This window comes from Acomys russatus, chromosome 28 (assembly GCF_903995435.1).
Source record: "Acomys russatus chromosome 28, mAcoRus1.1, whole genome shotgun sequence".
NCBI classification, from domain to species: Eukaryota; Metazoa; Chordata; class Mammalia; order Rodentia; family Muridae; genus Acomys; species Acomys russatus.
Genome location: NC_067164.1, coordinates 36,006,637 through 36,028,081, shown reverse-complemented (window position 1 = coordinate 36,028,081; position 21,445 = coordinate 36,006,637). Strand labels below are relative to the sequence as shown.

The window sequence follows — 21,445 nt, the reverse complement described above, 5'->3', positions numbered from 1 at the left end:
CACTTAGAGTGTCTTTCTTTTCAGATTGTGTACAGTAGATTATTTATTTTGTTATTTTGGAATAAAATTTATTTTATGGCTTAGGATCCATGATCCCCCCCCCCTCCCCGAGTAAGGAAAAAGATTGCGTGAGATGTAATAGTGGAGCTGGCAGTGGACAGAGAAGTACAGGGGGAGGCACCAGTTGGGGCCCCCAGCGCCCCGGGAGTCTACACAGTGGTCTGTAGGGAACACTGGGATTATGGAGTCTCCGAGGCTGTGGCACATGTCACAGGCACACAGCTACTCCCCAGACGACAGCGTTGGATTGTTTCGTTTTGTACAGTGTCTCGGGCTTTCAAATATGTGAGGTTGCGGAGCAAAAGCAGAGATAAATGTTCTGTGTGGTCATACAGTGAATGTGACGTCTATAGAGTAACATGTTTCAGGTAAACAGTGCAGCTACACACACAAGCTTAGCTCTTGTAACACCAGTCTCAACTGTCACAAGGCCTGGGGTTTTGGCAAGAATTTGGAACTTCGGGAGAATTTTTTTTTTTTAATCTAGGCAAAATGCGTATCAGAAACCATATACCTACACCCGTTCTTTTCCTCCCACCCAGGGTTTCCTGAACCTGTTTCAATGCTCTATGCCTATGTCCTCTATGCACGGCAGTGTCTACATGTTTCTGCATGTGTGTCCCAGGCCCTGGCTCAATTCAGGAGCCGTTGGTGTCCTAACCTCTGCTTGTATAGTTCCCCCTCCTGCTCAGCCTGGTGTGTGTGCGCGCTCGCGTGTGTGTGTGTGCGTGGTGCAGGCATGCGGGGGCCTGTATCACATTAGAACCTGAACATCCCCCTGCTCCCAGTGCTGGGAAAGGGGGCCCTGATGTGATAGGAAGGACGGAGCATAGTGGCTCCGTACACCTAGCGCCCTTCCAGTCAGTTCTTTCCGCCTGACCAGGGAACAGCTGGACATGAGAGGCACCTGCATGAGCAAGTGTCCAGAGCAGGTCCATAGAGACAAGAGGAAGCTGTCTCTGGGCTTCTTCAGCTGGGGTCACCAACTGGGATTGGTCCTTAGGTCCAGGTGAGACATTGAGATCCCAGATTGCCCGTAAGGAGATGGTTGCAGGAGGGGCTGGGCTCCCAGTGGTCCTCCTCCTGCCTCCCCTTGGCCCTCCAGGAGAAGCTTGGTGAGGTCCTGTTCAGTGGGAGGCAGCAGGGGAGGGAACAGATCTTCACTGACCCTGCAAGGAGGAGGGTAAAGCAGTGTGGTAGACAAGGCTCCTATCTTCCCAGCCCTCGCTCCCCCAGGCTGCCTGCCACTCACCAGGTACCCTGGGGGAATGGTCCCACAGGTTGAGTCAGGCAGCTTTCTTCTGCCATGGTCACATCTGAGCAGAGCAAGGGGTCTGGGCTAGACACGGCATGCTCCTGGGACCGGCACTGCAGAAGGCCCCTGCCGGGGGTGGGTGGGTAGGGTGGGATAACAAGAAAGAATTAGAAGGGATGGGGTAGACAAGGAAAGAACAAACAGGGTGGGGCCAGGAGGGGGCATTGTCACTTACTGGGGGTGAGGCTGGTCAAAAGGCAGGCTTATCTGACTCATGTTGGGGGGCATTTGTAGGTGAGGCCTGGAAGCAGGAAGTGGGAGAGTTTCACAAAGGTAAGACAGGGAATAAGCTGCCAGACCAAGTCCTAACTGAGGAGCATCTCCCAACCAACTTCTCTGTGCTCTGAGATCAGATTTCTCCCCTGTAAAATGGTGTGTGTCCGTGTCTGTGTCCAATTTCCAATATTCCAATGTTTCTTTAGTCCAAACTATGCCCTGTTTCCTAGGTCCACCCCACATCAACTCCCAGAAGGCAGACTCTCTTGTCAAAGGGTTGAGTGAACAACTGAGTGGTACTTGGGGAAGAAAAAGGTCTAGGCCATTGTGAGGATAAAAAAGATTAATAAGTAAGAGCCATAGCAGCTGCTGGGATTAGCTCAGTGGTGGAGCACATACTTGGCGTGTGCTCAGCCCCCAGCACTACAATAAGATAGCAAATACGTTACCATAAATCTCAGAGGCGCGAGCAAGCGATTATGCTTGCGGTGTTTGCTATAAGTGCTACACACACCAAGAGCTCTAAAACGTTCACAATAAGCTTTGCGCTGTAGTGGGAAATGCCATTAGCATCATTGTCGCCAGGGGATAAGTAGCCTAGATGGAGTCAGCAGAGCTGGAATTCAAGCCCTGGCCATCTTAGTCTTAGCCATCACTCCCACAATGAGAGAGTGCTCCTGCTCCCACATAAGCCCCGCCCCACCCCAGGGCTTGTGACCAGAGGCTGCCCCACCCCATCCTGCACAGGTTCTGACTTACTCCTGAAAGGCTGGCAGCACACTGATGGACTCCTCCAAGGGGAGGCTTTGAAATGGGTGGATGGGATGAGACTGTGAAGGGTACCTGGGAAAGAAAGCCAACTCTGATGCAAGGATCCCCCAACCCCCTATCCCCCCACCCCCCACCCCTGCCATAACCCCACACCCTGCCTCCAAGAAAGGAAAATTCTCTGCTTCCATCTGAAAGGCCAGCTCTCTCAGCCAGCTATGTTGAAAGCCTCCCCGACACAGGCCAGGCCCTTCCTTGTCCCTCGAGCTCCTTACACCATATCTGAGCTGAGCTGCATAGAGGAATCGGGGGCCATTCCAAGATCATAAGGGGACACCATGGCGGGCATCTGGGGCTCTGGAGTAGGAAGGGGCTGGTCCCTGAAGGAGGAAAGGGAGCACCCGTGAGTGACAGGTACCCGGCCCCTAGTCTCCACCCACTAACCCTGACGCTCACCTTTCCACAGTCATCTTGATAGTAGTTGAGACGTAGCCTCTCAGGTCCTTCCCCATCTGTTCAGCTGTGGTGGGAAGGAAAAGAGGGCTGTGGAGTATCCCACAGGCAAGGAGGTGGCAAGGAGGAAGGCTGATGGGCAGACGGAGGTGGGGCTACAAAAGTGGGAGGGAAGATGGGGGGGAGGGCAGAAAGGGGAGGGGGGTACAGCTGGGACAGGGAGGAAATGGGTGACAGGAGGAATCAGTGCTGCCTGCTCACGCTTATAGTGGCTCCGGAAAGCCTCATCCTTGGGTTTCTTGGGGTAGAGGTTTTTTAGCTGAGAAAGATCACGGATTCGGTCCCCCAGTGAGCGAATGGACAGGTCTTTGGCAGAAAATGGCTGGATGTTCTCTATCTGTGGGGAGCCTACAAGAGGAAGGAGAGCCTAAGGTCTCCTCTGTCCAAACTTCTCTTCCCCCCAAGCCCCATAGCCCCCCTCAGCCCCATAACCCACTCTCCATCCATCATGGCAAGTGAGAGAAAGCCTACGGCAGAAGCCTTGCATGAAGACCCACTGATCTCCATTGCCATGGGAGTTGAAGGCGAGACCATAGGAAGATGAGAAGTCAGACCTGAGGAAGAACTTCCTGAAGATCGGGTGGACATCAAGGACAGCTAGGGCATTTCTTCGCCGCCGCCCCCCCCCCACCCTCCCAGAAACCCAAGAGATCACAGCATGGAGTCAGAGGGCCGGTTGTGATGACTCACCATCTTGACCCCGGATGACATGGGCAATGGTGATGCCCCCAATCTCCGAGTCACTAAAGCGGAGGAGGAAGGTCCCATCCGGCTCGTTGAGGAGAAGGCTAGTGACGTACTGCTTGCTAATGAAGCCAATGATCAGCCTGGTCAGGGTGAAGGAGAAGGCATGGCTGTGGGCACTGCGTGCTTGCGGACGGACGGGGAGTCATGGCCTCCTGGGGCAGGGACTTACCGGTCTGACCAGTAGCTACGGAGACAGCGTTTAGTGAGGTCCAGAACACCATCAAACCACTGCCAAAACGTGAAGCCACGGCCCAGCAGGATCTCCTGAAGGGTGGAGGAGTGCAGAGGTGAGTAGGGAAGGGGAGCTGGAGCAAACACAGAGCTGTGAGAGTGTGGGAGTCAATGAGGGAGGACCAAGGAGGACCTAAGGCCTATCACTGGCAACCACTTACCATGACCACATTTGGCACTCCCTTCGGGCTTTTCTGTATTTTAATTTATTCGATCATTCTGGCTATAACGTAGTAATGATAACAATGAAACCCAGAAAGGTAAATGACCTCCTTAGGTCCACACTGCTGGTGAAGGACAGGGTGGAGATTTAAGTCAGTGGCCTAGCGTGGGAGCTCCTCCATCATCACTGTGCTAAAACACTGCCCTCAATGGGGGCCTGGCAAAGGTCCATACCAGAGGAAGGCAATCGTCCTAAGGTCCTGTTCTCTTCAGTAATGCATTCTCTGGTCACGGGAGCTTCTCCCCCACATGCGTTTTGTTTGTTTGTTTGTAAGAGGAAAGACCTCAAGTGGAAGCCTTAGCATCTGGTGGCTATGCATGATGACCAAGGGCAGACACATGAGCTCTCATTTCCTGGTCTTATAACCGATTCAGTCCTGAGCTACCTCATTTTAGAGACTGAAAAATACAGTAGCTGATAAGTCAGAAATACAGGGCTCCTGCTGGGCACGGTGGCTCACTCCTGTAAATTTCTGTACCTAGGAGACTAAGGTTGGAGCATCTTGAGATCTAGGCCAGCCTGGGCTATAGAGTGAGTTTAGGGACAGCCTGAGCTACATAGTAAGCCCTATCTCAAAAGCAAAATGAAATCTGGGGGCCTTAGTAGTGTCACTCCCTTGCTGTGGCACTAAGACAAACAATAGGACCTCTCTAAGCACAAGCTTGTCATCTGTGAAAGAGACACAAGTAACACCTGCCTGAAAGGGATGTCAGAAGGACTAGGGGAGGTAGCACACGTAAAGTGTGAAAGCGTGCCTTGTGTGCAGTAAGCATCAGCACGCGGCGGCAGTCTGGTCCCACATAGTCTTGTGTGACTTCACCCAGATTTTGCAATAGACTATTTTCTAATGGGTCAAAGTCAATTTTTGAGTCAGAGAGCTCTGTTTGCACACAGCCTGAGTAATCATAGAAACCACCTGTAAATACAAAAGGACAGGTCCCCCAGACCAAGACTGAGGGATGCCAGAGAATGCGGCAGAGTGGAAGAGCTTTCTCTCTGGGCCACAATATGATGGGGGGGGGCAGGGAACAGGGCTCTGTGAAGACCCTAAAAGTCTATCCCTGGGCAGAGGCCAGGGAGCTCTTGAGTGTCCCAAAGGAGAAGAGCTGGGGGGGGGCGGGAAGGGGGGGAATCCAAAGAACACGGAAATGACCTTGTTGAACTGTGACCAGGACACGCAGCGGTGCTGGAAGGCCTCCATGCTAAGGCTGTTGTCATTAAAGATCTTCTGGGCCAGGAACAGAAAATGTTCTGGTAGCAGTCCCCGGCTGGTCCCCACCTCAGCCATGAACTTGAGATTCAGAGTTTCACACATTTTCTCCCAGGGCACTCGCTCAGCTACCACAAAGGGCACGCGGTCCTGGGTAAAGAAGGAGAGAGAGCCTGGCCAGTCTTCCTCCGGTGGCTTTGGTTCTGCCCAACTCTCTGAGCTGCCTCACAAACACAGATATTTTGTGGTGCCACAGGATATGACAATTGTTAGTGCTAGCATGGACAGCCGTGAGAAGCAAAGAGGCAGACTCACAAGAAAGACATTGGAACACGCCTGCCACCCACCAGCCAGGGCAGCCCCCTCACCCATTTTCCTGCATAAGAACCTACCCTGCCCCTATCTCCCACTCTGGGTCTTTCCTTACCATCTCAGAGAAGGCATTGTCCCACAGGATCGTGGCTTTGGCATTATTGTCTTGGTTGCCATGGACGATGACCACCAAGGGCAGAGACAGGGCCTAAGGGGCAAGGAGAGAAGTTCCTCCTTAGTGGAATCAGAAGTGTCCTCAGAGAACTGGGTGTTACGCCAGCATCATCAGCTTGCAGGACATGGCTAAAGGTTGGTGTTACATCACTAGACATTCTGAGGTGCAAGGAGGGTGCTGAGGTAGAGAAACTGTTACAAGTCAGTGCTACAAAGTTGGACGTCCAGGCTCCAATTCCATTTCCAATGCCTGGGCAAGCTACTGGGTCTATTCTACAACCCAATGCCACATCTGTAAACAGAGGGTATAAATAGTACCTATCTTTCTATTGTTTTGTTTGTTGTTTTTTGTTTTGGTTTGGTTTGGTTTGGTTTTTGAGACAGGGCTGTTCCTCTGTGTAGCCTTGGCTGTCCTGGACTCACTTTGTAGACCAGGCTGGCCTTGAACTCACAGAGATGCCCCTGTCTCTGCCTCCCGAGTGCTGGGATTAAAGGCTTGCGCCACGACGGCCAGCAACAGGACCTGTCTTATAGTGTTATCTAGAGACATGCCCTGGTTGGTTTTTTTGTTGACACAAGCTAGAGAGTTATCTGAGTGGAGGGAACCACAGTTGAGAAAAATCACTGGGCTACAGGCAAGCAAGCCTGTGGACCATTTTCTTGATTAGTGATTGAGGGGGAGGGGCCTAGCCCATTGTGGGTGGGGCCATCCATGGGCTGCTGGCCCTGGTATAAGTAAGCAGGCCAGCAAGCCAAGAGGAGCGAGCCAGTAAAACAGCACCCCTCCATGGCCTCTACTTCAGCTCCTGCCTCCAGGTTCCTGCCCTGACTGTACGCAGTGATGGACGTTACCTGGAACAGTAAGTTGTAATAAACCTTCTTCTCTCCAAGTTGCGTTTGCCGTGGTCTTTATCACAGTAATAGTAACCGTAACTAAGATAAAATCATCAGACTGTGTGCTTGCATATCACTAGAAACAGTGCCTTGTTCTATAAAAAGTTCTTGGTGTGCGTGCCTCTGTGTGTGTGTGTGTGTGTGTGCACGCGCGTGCGTGCGTGCATGTGCCCTGGTCTCCTGATGTATATGAAGTTCTTGATAAGTTAGAGAGGTGGGGGAGGGGTGGTATAGACCTATAATCCCTAGCGCTTAGGAGCTGAGGCAAGCACTTGAATTTAATGCCAGCCTGGGCTACAGAAAGAAGACTCTATAGGGCTACTGCCACTGCCGACTTTGGCCATTGCCACACTTACACTTGCGCGTGCACGCGCGCGCGCACACACACACACACACACATTCATTTCGGGATTTTTTCCCTGCCTAACACTACCACTATCACCCCCAACCCTGTGTGTGACAGAATACCTTCTCCAAGCTGAGGGGAGCCCACTGCCCCCCACCTCCTTTGGCCCAGATAGCCTAACACTATCACTACACCCAAGAGCCCTTAAGCAGCAGCATCCTTCACTAAACTTTGAAGCGGCTCAGTGCCAGTCCTCTTCCCCTCAGGGCAATCAGCCCCTCCTTCCCACGTTAGGGAGCTGTGGAGACAAAATGGCGGCTCCTTTCAGCACCTCAGCAGGAGCTGTTTACGGTGGCTATTCCTGCTTCAGCCGACTGCCCATTGAAAACTGGACACTTTTACTGCCTCAGAAAGCCTGCTGCCGGCTGCCATGGGAACTGTCCATGCTGACAAGACGACAACCTTTCCTGCTTTAGTCTTCACAATGGACACATTGTAAACTTTATTACCCCTCAAAGTAGAAAATTGGCCCCACCCCTGCCTGAGAAAGCTCTAGCAGCCCCGCCAACACCAGACCTCTGTAACTGCCATCTCCAGCCACCTCCACCCCACCCCCCTCAGTTGGATTTATCCCTGATTACGCTAATTTGGGATGAGAAGTCTAGACAAAATCCCACCAATCTCTGAGTGTCCCCCAGCAGGCTTGAAATTCCACCAATCCACACTCAGGAAATGCCCCAGAAAGCTCCGCCCCCTTAGAGACTCTATATATAGGCTGAGTCGGCCCAGTTCTGCCTTGTCTCCTCCCCGGAGCAGAGGCAGCTGCTCCTGGCTTCATCCCTCTTCTCCTGGATTTGTCCTTCCACTAAATCTCTTTTAAGAGATTTATCTGCCTGCTGTGACTCTCTCATCAGAAGGAGGAGGAGAAGAGATAATGAAGAAAGAGTAGAGCTCAGGGTCCTAGGCCCCTCAGCTCCTCAGGTGTTGGGGTAACCCTTTCCTGGGAGCTGCGTCATCTCTGTTGAGGCCTCCTCTCAGAGCTGTGAGGTTCCTGGGCTCCAGTGCCTCAGGATACTGTCCTACCTCAGAGTTGGGATACCTTTCCAGCTCTCGGAGTTGTAGACACCCTTAAACCCGAGTACAGAAAGGCAGGCCAAACCAGCCACCCAACACACAACCACAGACTCTATGTTAAAGAAAGAGGAGAGGGGAGGGGAGGAGTGGGAGGGGAGGAGACATGAGGAGAGGAACAAAGTGAGAAAAAGAGTTTGAGGGTCAGTAAGTAAGACGGCTCAGTGGGGAGCAGCACAAGCCTGGCGAAAGCTGTGACACATGCGCTCTCTGCACAATGACAATCACAGCATTTAAAGGAAAAGCCTTGAAAGCCAGCGAGAATTACACCTCGAGACCCTGCCTCAAACAAGGGAACAGAAACAAAACAACAACAAACCTTGCTTGCTACACACACTATTTCCTGGACGTGCCCTCCAGGCTTTGTTCCTCTCCGCTCTTCCTGGCCCCACTGTATTATCCTAGTCAGGAGGAGGGGGTTCCCTGGGTCCCCAATGTGCAGCAGAGCTGGGGTCAGCACTCACCTGAAGCCGGATCACGAGTTTGTTGGGGCCCAGTGTGAAGCTGGTAGAGAAAAGCACAGCACACTTTTCCTCCGTGACGGACTCCGTGCCCTTCCTCTCACAGCGCTTGATTTTCTTCAGGAGCTGGGGGGCGGGGCAGGGGAGGGGGCGAGAATGAGGGAGAGCAGAAGAGAGTGAGAGAGCAAAGATCTTGAGGGCCACGTCCTGCCCAGGGAGAGTCACACAGTCTGAGGACACCAGCACCCTACTTCCTCTCACCAGGTTCTTGAACAGAGCGGAGCAGCAGTTTCCGGGGATGCTGTTCTCCAGGGGCACCGTGTTGTTAGTGATCTCCCCAGTGCTCTCCCTGCGGGGGAGTCAGAATGAGCAACCCCCATCTGTGGTGAGGACCTTGGGTCCCCAGGGACTGGTACTGACCACTGCTGTCACTGGCCCTGGCTCTCCACGTCCCTCCTCACCTCCCTGAATATGTATGTATCCTGCTAGTATTGAAGTCTTGGCATGTTAAGCACCTGAGCTACCACTGAGCTACACTGCCCTTTGTTTTTTTAAATTTTCATTGTTGCTGTTGTTGTACATAAGCATGGTACGGTGCATTCGTATAGCAGTCAAAGAACAGGTTAGGTTTTAGGAGCCAGTTCTTTCTTTCTACCTTTAGGTAGGTTCCAGGAATCAAATCTCTGTCATCAGGCTCCTGCAGCAAGCCTCACTATGCCGTTTGTTTGTTTGGTTGGTTTGGGTTTGGGTTTGGTTTTTCGAGACAGGGTTTCTCTGTGTAACAGCCCTGGCTGTCCTGGACTCACTTTGTAGACCAGGCTGGCCTCGAACTCACAGAGACCCTTCACCTGCTTCTGCCTCCTGAGTGCTGGAATTAAAGGCATGGGCCACCATGCCCACACTGTCACTGTGCCATCTTGCTGGCCTCCCTCTTCTGGAGTTTTTAAGAGAGAAGTCTCTCCATCTTGAACAAATTCCCTTCCCTTCTTCCATCTTAACTAGACAGAGGTCAGCATCTCCACACTCTACAGTCTCTTCTCCTAGGCTCCACCCCTTATGGAGGCAGCCCCACCCTGTCCCCTTACTCCTCCCACTCCCACCACCCCTTGGGGCCTTCTCCAAGCCAGGGCCAGCTACACCCCAGTTACACACTCCACTTACACTCCGGCTCCAGGTCCCTGGGGCAGGCTTAATTCTCTGGCCTGTTTCTCTGTCACCATGTCAGCCCTGACCAGCGGCGGCTTGGCTGAGGTCCCCAGGAACTGCAGACCCAGCAGGAACCGAACTCCAGCCTGGAACTTAGTCTGTGTCTTCAGAACCTGAGGGGGCTGCTTCTCCACCAGGAAAGAGCTGGAGGGGTGAGGAGGAGAGAGCAGGGTTAGGGCCTGGGTCTAGTCTTCACGGACTCTAACCCCTTCATGCCCCTAGGGTCCACTTATAGCAGACCAGGACCTTGTGGTGGATACCTGGTCACAAGGGCTCGCAAGACTTCATCTAGACGGCTCATCAGCGATGCCTGTGTCTTGGGGTCAAGCTCCCCACTGGCTGCCCCAACTTCCTGCTGCAGCTGGGAATAAATTTCCACCAGGCTTTCACACCTGGGGCAGGGATGGTTGTCAGAGAGCACAGATTGCAGGCTTTTTTTTTTTTTTTTTTTTTTCAGCCCAAACCCAGGGAGAACACAGGATATTGTGTGGTGGGTAGTGGGTGTGGCTACAAGGCACCTGGGCTGAAGCCTGTTCTAGGATCTGCCTTGGCTGTGGATGAGGAGCTGTCAGGACCCAGACTCCCTGTGGGCCCTCTCTCTGCACAGCGAGTCCCTGAGGCACTAAGGGCTTCTGGGAAAGTGTCATCACCCAACACAAATCAGGAATGGTGACTAACACTATAATTCTAGCACTTGAGAGGCTGAGGCAGGAGGATTGCAATGAGCTCGAGGCCAGTCTTGGTTTACACGGTGAGCTCTAAGACATCATACAGTGTAAGGCTGAGTCTTCAAAACAAACAAGAGGGGCTAGAGAGATGGCTCAGTGATTAAGAGCACCATCTGCTCTTCCAGAGGTCCTGAGTTCAATTCCCAGCAACCACATGGTGGCTCACAACCATCTATCATGAGATATGTTTCCCTCTTCTGGTGTGCAGGTGTACATGCAGGCAGAACACTGTATATGCAATAAATAAATCTTTAAAAAGAACCAAAAACCAAAAAACAACAACAACAACAACAACAAAAACACACAAGAAAGCCAGCCACTCCATTCCTCTGGGCTTGAAGGGATGGTGACTCTCTACCCTGACTCTCAACTGTGACACCTGTGAAGGATCTGCATGACCAGCTGTGTATAGCCTTGCAGGAACTGCCTCACACCTGTGTGCCATCCTGCAGAGACTGCGGTACCCACCCCAGGCATGCTCCCTTTCCTGCAGAGACAATGGGTACCCGCTCCAGCGTGCTCCCTCCCCGGGTCCCTGGGCCTCACCGATCCTGCAGCCCAGACAGGCTCTCCTCAAAGGGTGCCCCGTTCCCTGCCAGCTGTTGCTGCCGCTTCCAAATCTGAATCCTTTTGAGCACTAGGGCCTGGGTGGCCTCCAGGTCCCCTACGGTTCCCTGCAGCATCGTGACCAGGTCCTGAGAGCAGAAAGGAACCTGAGCCAGGGCCAGACATTACCTTCTCCCTGGGACTCCTGGGAGCAGGCCTCTTCCCCAGGAACCCGCCATTAGTTGTGCCTGTCAGCTCCACCCTTCCAGCTTCCTTGGAACTCAGTCACTACTCACCTCACTTGGCCCAGTGCCATTGGCAGGAGTTTTTATCAGGCTGTGGAGAGACACTGAGGGCAAGGGCAGAAATCAGGGGTGTAAAAAGAACGGCAGAGGTCCAAGAAAAGACCACTTCTAAACACTTCCCAAAAAACGTGCTGGAGTCCAGGCCCCAGACCCCACCTTGTCCAGCCTTGGTTCCTTGCTGCAGAGATTCTCGGAGAAGGCGGGCCTCCCTTGTCCGGTGCTGAAGCCTTCCGAGGGCCGTAGTAAACTTTAGTTCTTCCTGCTTCCGATGGAAGGGCCCTGGCAGGTGATGGAACTGCACAAGGAGGAGCAGATACCAAGAGATGAGTCGCTTCCCTGTGGGGAGAGCTCAGCTCAGCCTCTCCCCACATGGAGTCCCTGAGGCACCAAGGGCTTCTGGGAAAGTGTCATCACCCAACACAAAGCAGGAATGGTGACTAACACTATAATTCTAGCACTTGAAAGGCCGAGGCACCTTGACCTTTCCACAGAAAAGCATGGACCAGTATACTTTACTGGTTTCCCAAACCTTTTGGAACTTCCTCAGCATAAGACCTTTCTCCTGGTAGGACTAGTTCCTTAACCCTCGGTCTGCCTGAAGCCTCCCTAAACGTGGTTTGAGGTCCACTCTAACCCCAGGAACTTCTTCCAGCTACCCTGGGTCTGGACCACTGAGTTCTGTTTTTGGTTTTGGTTTTGGTTTTTTGAGACAGGGTTTCCCTGTGTAGCCTTGGCTGTCCTAGACTTGCTTTGTAGACCAGGCTGGCCTCGAACTCACAGCGATCTGCCTGCCTCTGCCTCCTGACTGCTGAGATTAAAGATGAGCACCACCACGCCCAGTGACCACTGAGTTCTAAGTTTAAATTCTTCCTAGGTTTTCATGGCTTGGGCTAGGATCCACAGGGCTAAGAACCAAGGGGTAGAAAGGGGATGGCGCCACTCACTCTCACCCCTAGTGACCCTACTAGGAAAGGTTTTGCTTCCTGTTCCTGCACCATTAAGTTCTGTTGGCCTAGAAGTTTTGGTTTCAGAAAGGGGAGCGTTCCTGCCAGGAGCCACAGCAAGCATTCACTGGGCCGGAAGCCCTGACTTCCCCCACCACTTTGGGCTTCTATGCCTTTGAGCCATCAGGCTAAGAGAATGTCAGCAGGGATGGCTGATCCAGATTGCCAAGAGGAGTCTGGATTGCCTCTCCACTATGGAGGTTATGGAGGTTACCTCTGGAGTGGAGCGATTCGTGACCATCACAAAACACATATTTCTGACAGTCTCAGGAACCCCAAGCATACATTTATTTCCATTGCTACTTCAAAACTGTAATTTTGTTCCTGAGCCAGTGTCTCATTTTCTAAGGCCACCAGAAATAATGTGTTCTCCTATGGTCACAAGCCACAGGTTGAGAACCCCTGCTTTAGGGCGTCTCTCGGTGCTGCCTAACCCAGGCAGGACAAAGAGGATCCCTCAGGAATGAAGATATGGGTCAGTCCTCCAGGGGAAAATCCAAGACCTGCTGAGGTGATGGCTAAGGTGAAGGAAAGCCAGTATGGGTAGTAAAGGAAGGTGGTTATAAACACCAGCGAAGGGGCTGGAGAGAAGGCACAGTGGTTAAGAGCATTGGCTGTTCCTCCAAAGGAACAGGGTTCAGCCCCCAGCACCCACATGGTGGCTCGCAACTTTTGTAACTCCAGTGTCAGGAGAAGCAACACCCTTATACAGTCATACATGCAGGCAAAACACCAGTGCATATAAAATAAAAATAAATTATTAGAAACAAACAAATAAATACCAGCTAAGGCCATGTGACCAAGTTGCAGAAATGAAGATTCTAATTGACATTAATTATTCTGTCATATTTTGTTAATAATGTGTTTGTACAGACATTTGTGTTTTCTTCCCTCAATTGCTTTATCATTATTGTAATATAAATTAAGAGGCTATCAGTGGTTATAATGTTTAAATTTGAGATACCAAAGAATGTTCCTCAAGGGACATTGCTACCTATTTTAGGCATATAATGTGTCTGTGATTGTACATGGCACAGTTATATCATGTTAGGCGTAGTTATGACTTCATTGTTGTTTTCATGAGGAAATTAAGCATGATCTGAAGAGATATGATGGAGTGTCAAGCTGACAAGCTGTGGACCTGTGGTGGCCATTCTTGGCGGTCAACTGGACTACATCCGGAAGTAACTAAAACCCAAACGGTTGTGGGGCACAAAGGTGAGGGACTTTTTTCTTAGTTAAATCATTTCAGGTGGGAAGACACATCTACTCCTGATTTTTGAGGTGGGAAGATACACCTTTTTGTTTGTTTTGTTTTTTGTTGTTGTTGTTGGTTGGGTTTTTTTTGTTTGTTTGTTTGTTTGGTTGGTTTTGGTTTTTTGGTTTTTGGAGACAGGGTTTCTCTGTGTATCCTTGGCTTGTTTTTGTTTTTCAAGATGAGGTTTTTCTGTCTAACCCTGGCTGTCCTGGAACTCTCTTTGCAGCCAGGCTGGCCTTGAACTCAGTGATCTGCCTGCCTCTGCCTCCCCAGTGCTGGTATTAGGAAAGACCCACCTCTAATCTGATTGAAGCCTACTACATAAAGGGCAGGGAAGGAGGAAGCGTGCCCTCTTTGTTGGCTTGCTCCCACTAGCCAATGCATTCCTTCAGTGGAGAACTAAAGACCAGCTGAGACATCCAGCCTCATGTACCGAGCAACTACTAGATTCCTGGACTCTCTGTTTAGCAGACAGCCATTGTTGGAGTGGCTGGACCACAGCCCGTAAGTCACTCTAATAAATCCCGTATATAAATATCTTCATATATATTCATTGTGCAAGTTCTGTTCCTCCACAGAGCCCTGAGTGACACAAACGGGAAGTGGGGTATCACAGTACCTCTTCTATAACGGCTTTTTTCTCCCCTTGAAGTATTTGTCTGATGGTGGCTACCAGCTTCAGGGGGTCCCTCTGACACATGCTCTGTAGAATTGAAAGTGATCAGCAGTTAGCCTCACTCTTGCCCCTCCCGCCCCCCAACTCCTTGCCCCAATTTGTGTATACACTGTCCGAGAGCATAACCATAGACTGTCAAGTTTCATACATTTGCACACTTTAAAAACCGATTTGCATGCCAGCTAGCACCTAACCACAGGAATACCACCCGACCAATCCTCTTCACCCGACCCAGGATCTTTTCCCCTCCCCCTCTATCCCCACCTCCAAGGTGTTGATATGTTGCAAAATGGCACTTCCTTTCCCCTGCTCTCCTGCAGAGGCCTGAAGACGCTGGACGGTGGCCGAAAGCAGAGCACTAGCCATGTTGTAGCAGAAGGCATCTGAACCAACCAGGAACTCCCTGTGGGGACAGTGGGAATAAGGACACCTCAGGCCAGGGCTTCCTTAATGCTTCTGAGCCTCAACTCAGCCGCCAATGGTTCTTTTCCCCTTCCTTCCTCTCTCAATGGCTCACTGCAGCCACTACCCTAACCGGTGCCTCCTGCCCCACACTCTGCTGGCTTGTAAAAGGAATTGCTTCTGCCCCAGCCTTGACCTCCCTTCTTGGCTCAGCCTCGTTAAGACGTAGACCGTCCACTTGTTGGCATGTGTGGCCTGCCTAGGCCATTGCATACACACAACAAGCCCTCAATTCTGTTTTGTTTTGTTTCTTTGGTTTTTCAAGACAGGGATTCTCTGTGTAGCCTTGGGTGTCCTAGACTTGCTGTGTAGACCAGGCTGGCCTCCAACTCACAGTGATCCGCCTGCCTCTGCCTCCCAAGTGCTGGGGTTAAAGGCATGCGCCACCACACCCAGCAGGCCCTCAATTCTGAATTCTACTAGCTGGAAGGGCTCCAAAAAGAGGGGCAATACATGAGGGAAGACACAGAGCAGCGAGACTCACCAGGGCTGGCTCTCCAGCCAGTCAGCCAGGAGATGCCGTAGGTGCTGGGGAAAGTCAACGTAAAGCCTTTGCAGTTTTTCTGGGGGCATCTTGGAAACCAGACCCCACAGAGACATGATCTGGGGTGTGCAGGGTGCCTGGGAAAGAAGAGCAAGATCATAAAAGAGGCTCCCGAGAAATTGTACCTAGCTTCTGGGGCAGCCGAAGTTCTTCCGCATACGTGGTCCTGCTGAGACCTTCCTTCAGTCTTGCTAGAACGTTCAATCTTTTCATAGCTTCAGATTCTTTCTTGTTTCTCATGGCTCAAGCTAAAGTCCCAGAGAGTTGTCTTACGATGCGGGGTGCCACCAGTCTTCTTCTGTGACAGCTTCCTTCCCGCCCCCCTCCCCCCCCATCATTTGATCATACGCACTGCATGGCAACCTAAGCCATAGGCTCCCTTGGCCAATGCCCAGAACAGGGCAATACCTTCAGTGGCAGACATGAACAAGCTGAAGCTATAGGCAGCAAAGTGGGGTGACAAGAGGACACGAGGCAGAAGAGAAGGAGCAGCTCAGTGAAGAATGGCCATTTCCACTATGGCTCAGAACACAGTCAGGGTCTGGGGAGTTATAAAGACTGCATTCCGCAGACTTTGCTCTTCTTATCATGAAAAAGAGGGCTGAAGGAATAGGGCATCTCCTACATTTTTTGTTTTAGGGCATTATGTTGGCTGTGTTGGCCAGGTTGTCCTTGAACTCCTGAGCCCAAGGGACCCACCATTTCATCTCAGTCTCTTTGTTTGGTTGGTTGGTTTTTTGGTTTTTCAAGACAGGGTTTCTCTGTGTAGCCTTGACTGTCCTGGACTCACTTTTGTAGACCAGGCTAGCCTAGAACGCATAGTGATCCGAGTGCCTCTGCCTCCCAAATGCTGGGATTAAAGGTGTGCGCCACCACCGCCTGGCTCATCTCAGCCTCTTAAGGAGCAGGAGCAGGTCTGTGCCACCAGGCCTTTGTTCTTTCTAAACAGCTGAAAACACTAAACAATTTGAATTTTTAGTGGTTCTGTGAGCAAACCCAGGGGCTTTTATGTGCTTAGCAAGTGCTCTGAATACATCAGAGGTACTCCTATGTAGCTTAGGCTGGCCTCGAACTCAGAGAAATCCACCTACGTCTATCTCCTGCCTGCTGGGATTAAAGGCGTGCGCCACCACAACAGGTCAGCCTTGAACTTTTGTCTCCACTTCCCAAGTGCTACAGTCATCCACCACCACAGGAGACTACAATTTTAGTTTTCAATCCATGTGACGGTGTCTGAAAAGGACACTCCAGACATCATTTGGAGCTGGGCATGGTGGTGCCTGCCTGTAATCCCAGCACTCAGAGAGGCAGAGGCAGGCAGATCTCTGTGAGTCTGAGGCCGGCCTGTCCTACAAAGCAACTGGAGGACAGCCAGGGCTACACAGAGAAACCCTGCCTCGAAAAACCAGAAACCAAAACAAATACGTCATTTGGATACCCAGGACCATGGATAGGTCCTGAAATATCGTGCAGCATCTACCCTGGCACCTATTATATTTTCTCCCATATATATCTATGCAAAATACATAAGTTGGGCACACAAAGAGATTAACAACAACAACAACAAAATAACTTATACAACATACTGTAATAACGTTGTTTAAAAGTCATGTGTTGCTGTTTCTGGGATTTTCTATTTCATGTTCTCAGGGTTTGAGTTACTGCAGGTAACTAAAACCATGGAGAGCCATACCTTAGGGGTATGTGTGTGTGTGTATAGTGTGTGTGTGTGTATGTGTGTGTACAAATGTGTGTGTATATACGTGTGTATGTGTGTGTATGTATGTATGTATGTATGTGTGTGTGTGTATATATGTGTGTTTGTATGTGTGTGAGTGTGTGTGTATGTATGTGTGTGTATATACGTGTGTATATGTGTGTATGTGTGTGTATATATATGTGTGTTTGTATGTGTGTGAGTGTGCGTGTATGTATGTGTGTATATGGATGTTTGTGTATATGTGTGTATGTATGTGTGTGATTGTGTGTATGTATGTGTGTGTGAGTGTGTATACGTGTGTGTACAGATGTGTGTGTATGTGTGTGTGTGTGTGTGTGTGTGTGTGTGTGTGTGTGTGTGCAAAGCTGCAGGAGCTGTTGAGGGCGGGCATGGATGGCAGGAATTCCACTGGATCTACTTCCTCTGTCCCTGCCTCCTGACCTAAAAAGTGTCAAACTTCTGAGACCCCCCGTGAGGCAATTTGAAAGATACTTTAGTGGCAGGTGCCTGCCTCTCTAAATTCAGTGCCCAATGCTGCAAACATCCCCAAGCTAGATAATTAGCGGGAATGTCTACTAATTATCATGCATTGTTCCATAGATATTTCATCTTCAACACATTAGCTCATTGGAACCCCACAACTGTGTGTGAGTGTGTGTGTGTGTTCGCACGCGCATGTGTTACTATGGCCAAGCCCGGGGCCTCATAAACAGTTGTGAGCTGCCAGGTATGTGTGGCGATTAAAGCCAGGTTCTTTGGGGAGAGCAGCCAGTGCCCCTAACCACTGAGCCATCTCTCCAGCCCTGTTTTAATATGCCATTACCCCCTTTCCTGGATGAAGACACTAAGGTTTGGGAGGTTATTTATCTTGCTCATTGGCCGTTGGGCATGGAGCTGGTAACTGGTCTCTGAGTCTTCATAGCACAGTGGTCACTCCTACATACACTGTGCTGCTAGGATTCCTTCCTGAAGGAAATAGAGAGGGCAGGAGGAGAGGAGACAGGCAAAGGGAAGAGAGACCAGAGCAGCCCAGGACTGACCAGCCTGGACTGAAAAATCATGGAAAATCATAGGCTACCTCCTTTCTCAGGGGCTGGACAGATCAGTGGTTTCCCAAGGGGCCTCAGCTTGCATTTCCTATAACGTCCTCTCAAAGACAGGGAGGGAGAGAGTGGAGTGGAATCTCCCTGGGTGTCCCCCATCTCTCTTGACTCCCCCAGAACTCCCAGGTAGAGGCTCTTTACAGTCCTGCCCCGCTAGCCATCTTGCCTTGCTCTCTCCTGGTCCCTGAGCTCTTCTTTATCCTAAAGGCAAAGCCCTCGCCTCTTGCTCCAGGGTCCTCTAGAACTGTCTACCCCTTTGGGTGGGGCACCGTGAGGAGTCACATTCGGCTTATTTTCAAATCCTAGGGAGGATTCTTTTTCCTTCTTCCTCCCAGTCTCCAGCGTGCTCAGATTCCAGACCTTTGGCCTAATCCTTAACCCTACAGGGGACTGGGGACCTCCAAGCCACGAGCAGGTCCCATTTCCTCTAAATCTCCTTGGCAAAGTGACTCAAATCTCATCCCCCTCCCTCCCCAGACACCATAAAACCATTTTCTACCCCCGTGCACCCGGTAACGGTGCTGGGTCGATAGGTCGGGCCAAGACGCGACACCATTTGTGTTCAGCCCCCTGGGAAACGAAGAAGCGAAGGTGGAGCCACACAGCAAGAGGCGGGGCCAGCGCTCCCTTCCAGACTCCCCCTCCCTGCCACAGGGGAAGCCCGGCAGCCCAGAAGCTTCTTCCTAAGCTTGGTGGCTCATGTCCTATCCCCTCTTCCCCCGAATTCCGAGTGGGACCCCAATATCAAAAGTCAAGGGCTCCAATGAGTTGCCCAATGTGTGTACAAGGCTGTGGTGGGGGCGGGGCGGAGGGGGGTGAGAATGGGGTAGGGGCGGGAAAGGTAGAGAGGAGGTGGAGCCAGGCCAGCACGAGGAGGGTTAACCCCCAGGCAGCCGCCCTCCCACGGGGAAATCTCAGCGTTTACAGCAGCTAAGTAAGCAGAGGGGGGAAAGTCCCCCTCCTCTGGGGCACCATGAGGTCTCTACAACTGGGTCTCGATCACGCTCCTGCCACACCCTGAACAGAAACATTTAGCGGGCAACAGCTAGGGCTTGGACAGATTTGCGGGGCGGGGGAGGGGGTCCTGGAACATCAACTTCTAGGGAGGGGCAGCCACGTCCCCCAACCCAGAGGACCCTTCTTCCCCTCTGCCCCGCGACTTTCCAAGTCCCAGGAGGCTCAGGGCTGAGGGTTGGGGAAAGTGACGTGACGAGTTGGGAGGGGAGTCGTGGAGGCCTGTACCCACCCGAGTCCTTCTAAAGTTGGAAACTGCCAAACCCCAGTGCCATCAGCTACTAACACCAGCTGAAACAATTTTCAGGGGACCAACCAACCGCCCCGCCCAGGGGAGGATCCCAAGCGGCCCCGAAAATCCACCCCTCACATTTAGCGAAAGGCCCCCCATCTTCCTACCCGCAGACACCCCCCTCACCTCGGCAGCCCCGCTGCTATCTTCTCCCTCTGTCAGCGGGCACTGCCAGGCCCCATGGGTCTGTAGCTCTGTCCAGCGGGTTCTTGGCTGGCCCTAAAAACTGAGTGTGCGCACACACATCACACACGTACACAAACACACCACACACACAAACACGCACACACTCGTCTCCCGGCCTTCCTCTTCACTGTAAACCCTGACTGCCCCGGCCTGCTGTTTCCGGCTTCTCTGTCTGCCCAGGTCCCTCCCTGGAGCTCTGACGACACAAGAGAAGAGAAAGTGGGCTGGAGGAGGAAGAGGAAGAAAGTGGGGTGAACATATATGTATGCCTCCTGTGTCCGGTGGGGAAGCACGCCTCCGTGGAGAGGGCAAAGCTGGAGCTCCACTGAGCCACTCTGGACGAAGGCTGACCCTCACTTACTCCAGTCCCTTTAGCAGTGATCCATTTTTCTCCGGAAAGCCATCTAATAGCTGGGAGAGACGTGCCAACCCAAGCTATCTAGCTACCACACAAACTTTCTCCGGGCCAGAGGTTGCCGCCCCCGCCCCAGGGACTGTGCTCTGGGGCATCTGATCCCACTGGGCTGTGCGCTCCCTCCAGTGGAGGACCCTGAAAGGCCGCTGGGAGCCTGAGGCCCCGCGGAACTAGGTTCACCTCCTTCCTAGGCGGGAACGCCTTAGAGGTCTCGTGATGCTGTGGGGAGGAAGTGGGGGAGGGGAAACCTTAGCTCAGAATCCTGGAAGACTCGGGGAGGGGGGGGTGTGACTTGGAGGAAGAGGGGTCCACACCGTGCCTCAGACCCTAGTGATAGTCACTGAGGGCTGCCAGAAGATTTACAGGGGGCCAAGTTTGAACCCCAATAAGTTGCGCAATCTTGGCACCCTTCCTATCTGTTTCTGGGGTAAACACTTGAGACACACCCCAAAAACAAATATGTACAATTTCCCTAGCCACAAGACCACACACACATATCGCCCCCTCTCTGTTTCCCTCCCCCCTCTCTGCACACACACACACACACACACACTCCTTGCTCAGCTTCTGAGTCAACCAACATAAGAGGAATTTTCTATCGTTCTTTTTTCTAGGGAGGATAGCAAAAGAACCAAACTTGTAGTCAAGGAGTGTGTGAAAGGATGGTGGCTGAGGGTGGCTGTGTCGCGTTGGAATTTTTGGCTCTTCTGTTACCGGTCGGGGCTGGGCTGAAGAGGCAAAGCCAGGCTAATGCTGCCCCCTGGTGCCTGAACTGATTCCTTCCCCAGCACATCCGTGGGCACTCACGGCGCATGCTTAGATCCAACCAGCCAGCGGATGGTAGGAACAAACTGCCCATAAGTATAGCCCTGCCAAAGATGCCAATTGCAAAATTAGCTGGTTCGCTATCTGTAAAATGGAGCACATGAGAGTAGCTTAGCCCGTTGGGTCGTGAGAAGAAAACGCGACAGACAACAGCTTAGAGCAACACTGCCACACAGTAAACAGCGAGCACTTGGCCCTTCTGGTGCTGCTACTCCCTTATTTATTGGGGGGGGGGGGGAGGTGAGGGGTTGCTAATGACATTTTGAGCTCTTGTTGCCCAGACTGGCCTTGAAACTGCCTTGCAGCCTAGAGCAAGCCCAACTTCACCCTCCTGCCTCTACCTCCCAAGTTGTGTACAAATACATCCCACCACGCGGGGCTTATGTGGTCCTAGGCACTGAACCCAGGGCTTTTTACATGCCAGGCAAGCGTTTCTACCAAATGAGCCACAACCCCAGGCCATCAGATACTATGTGATTGTTTTTAATGTGTATAGATATACTGTCTGCGTGAATGTGTACCGCGTGCACGCCCGGCGCTCTCAGGGGCTGGAAGAAAGT

The 21,445-nt window shown here is 51.8% G+C and overlaps 1 protein-coding gene across 1 annotated transcript; it reads right to left on the bottom strand.

Annotated features, from left to right (window-relative positions):
• Positions 1-795: 795 nt before the first annotated feature.
• Positions 796-19,940, bottom strand: Stat6 (signal transducer and activator of transcription 6). Its single transcript, XM_051170272.1, has 22 exons — positions 19,586-19,940; positions 15,271-15,407; positions 14,589-14,727; positions 14,268-14,351; positions 11,543-11,681; positions 11,378-11,430; positions 11,082-11,230; positions 10,068-10,199; positions 9,763-9,951; positions 8,863-8,950; positions 8,605-8,727; positions 5,711-5,803; positions 5,227-5,433; positions 3,789-3,883; positions 3,563-3,699; positions 3,074-3,220; positions 2,816-2,879; positions 2,635-2,739; positions 2,351-2,434; positions 1,551-1,616; positions 1,313-1,441; positions 796-1,229 (listed from the first exon to the last, which is right to left on the bottom strand). The coding sequence occupies exons 2-22, from the start codon at positions 15,384-15,386 to the stop codon at positions 1,040-1,042; spliced, it is 2,529 nt and encodes an 842-aa protein (XP_051026229.1). The 5' UTR covers positions 15,387-15,407; positions 19,586-19,940; the 3' UTR covers positions 796-1,039.
• Between the last annotated feature and the right edge of the window lie 1,505 nt (positions 19,941-21,445).

Excerpts from the sequence above, each read along its gene's own strand:
- Stat6 (XM_051170272.1), bottom strand. The coding sequence starts at position 15,386 with ATGTCTCTGTGGGGTCTGGTTTCCAAGATGCCCCCAGAAAAACTGCAA. Across the intron at positions 5,804-8,604 it reads AACTCGTGATCCGGCTTCAG|GCCCTGTCTCTGCCCTTGGT; the intron begins GTGAGTGCTGAC and ends CTTGCCCCTTAG. Across the intron at positions 2,880-3,073 it reads TTTCCGGAGCCACTATAAGC|CTGAACAGATGGGGAAGGAC; the intron begins GTGAGCAGGCAG and ends TTCCCACCACAG.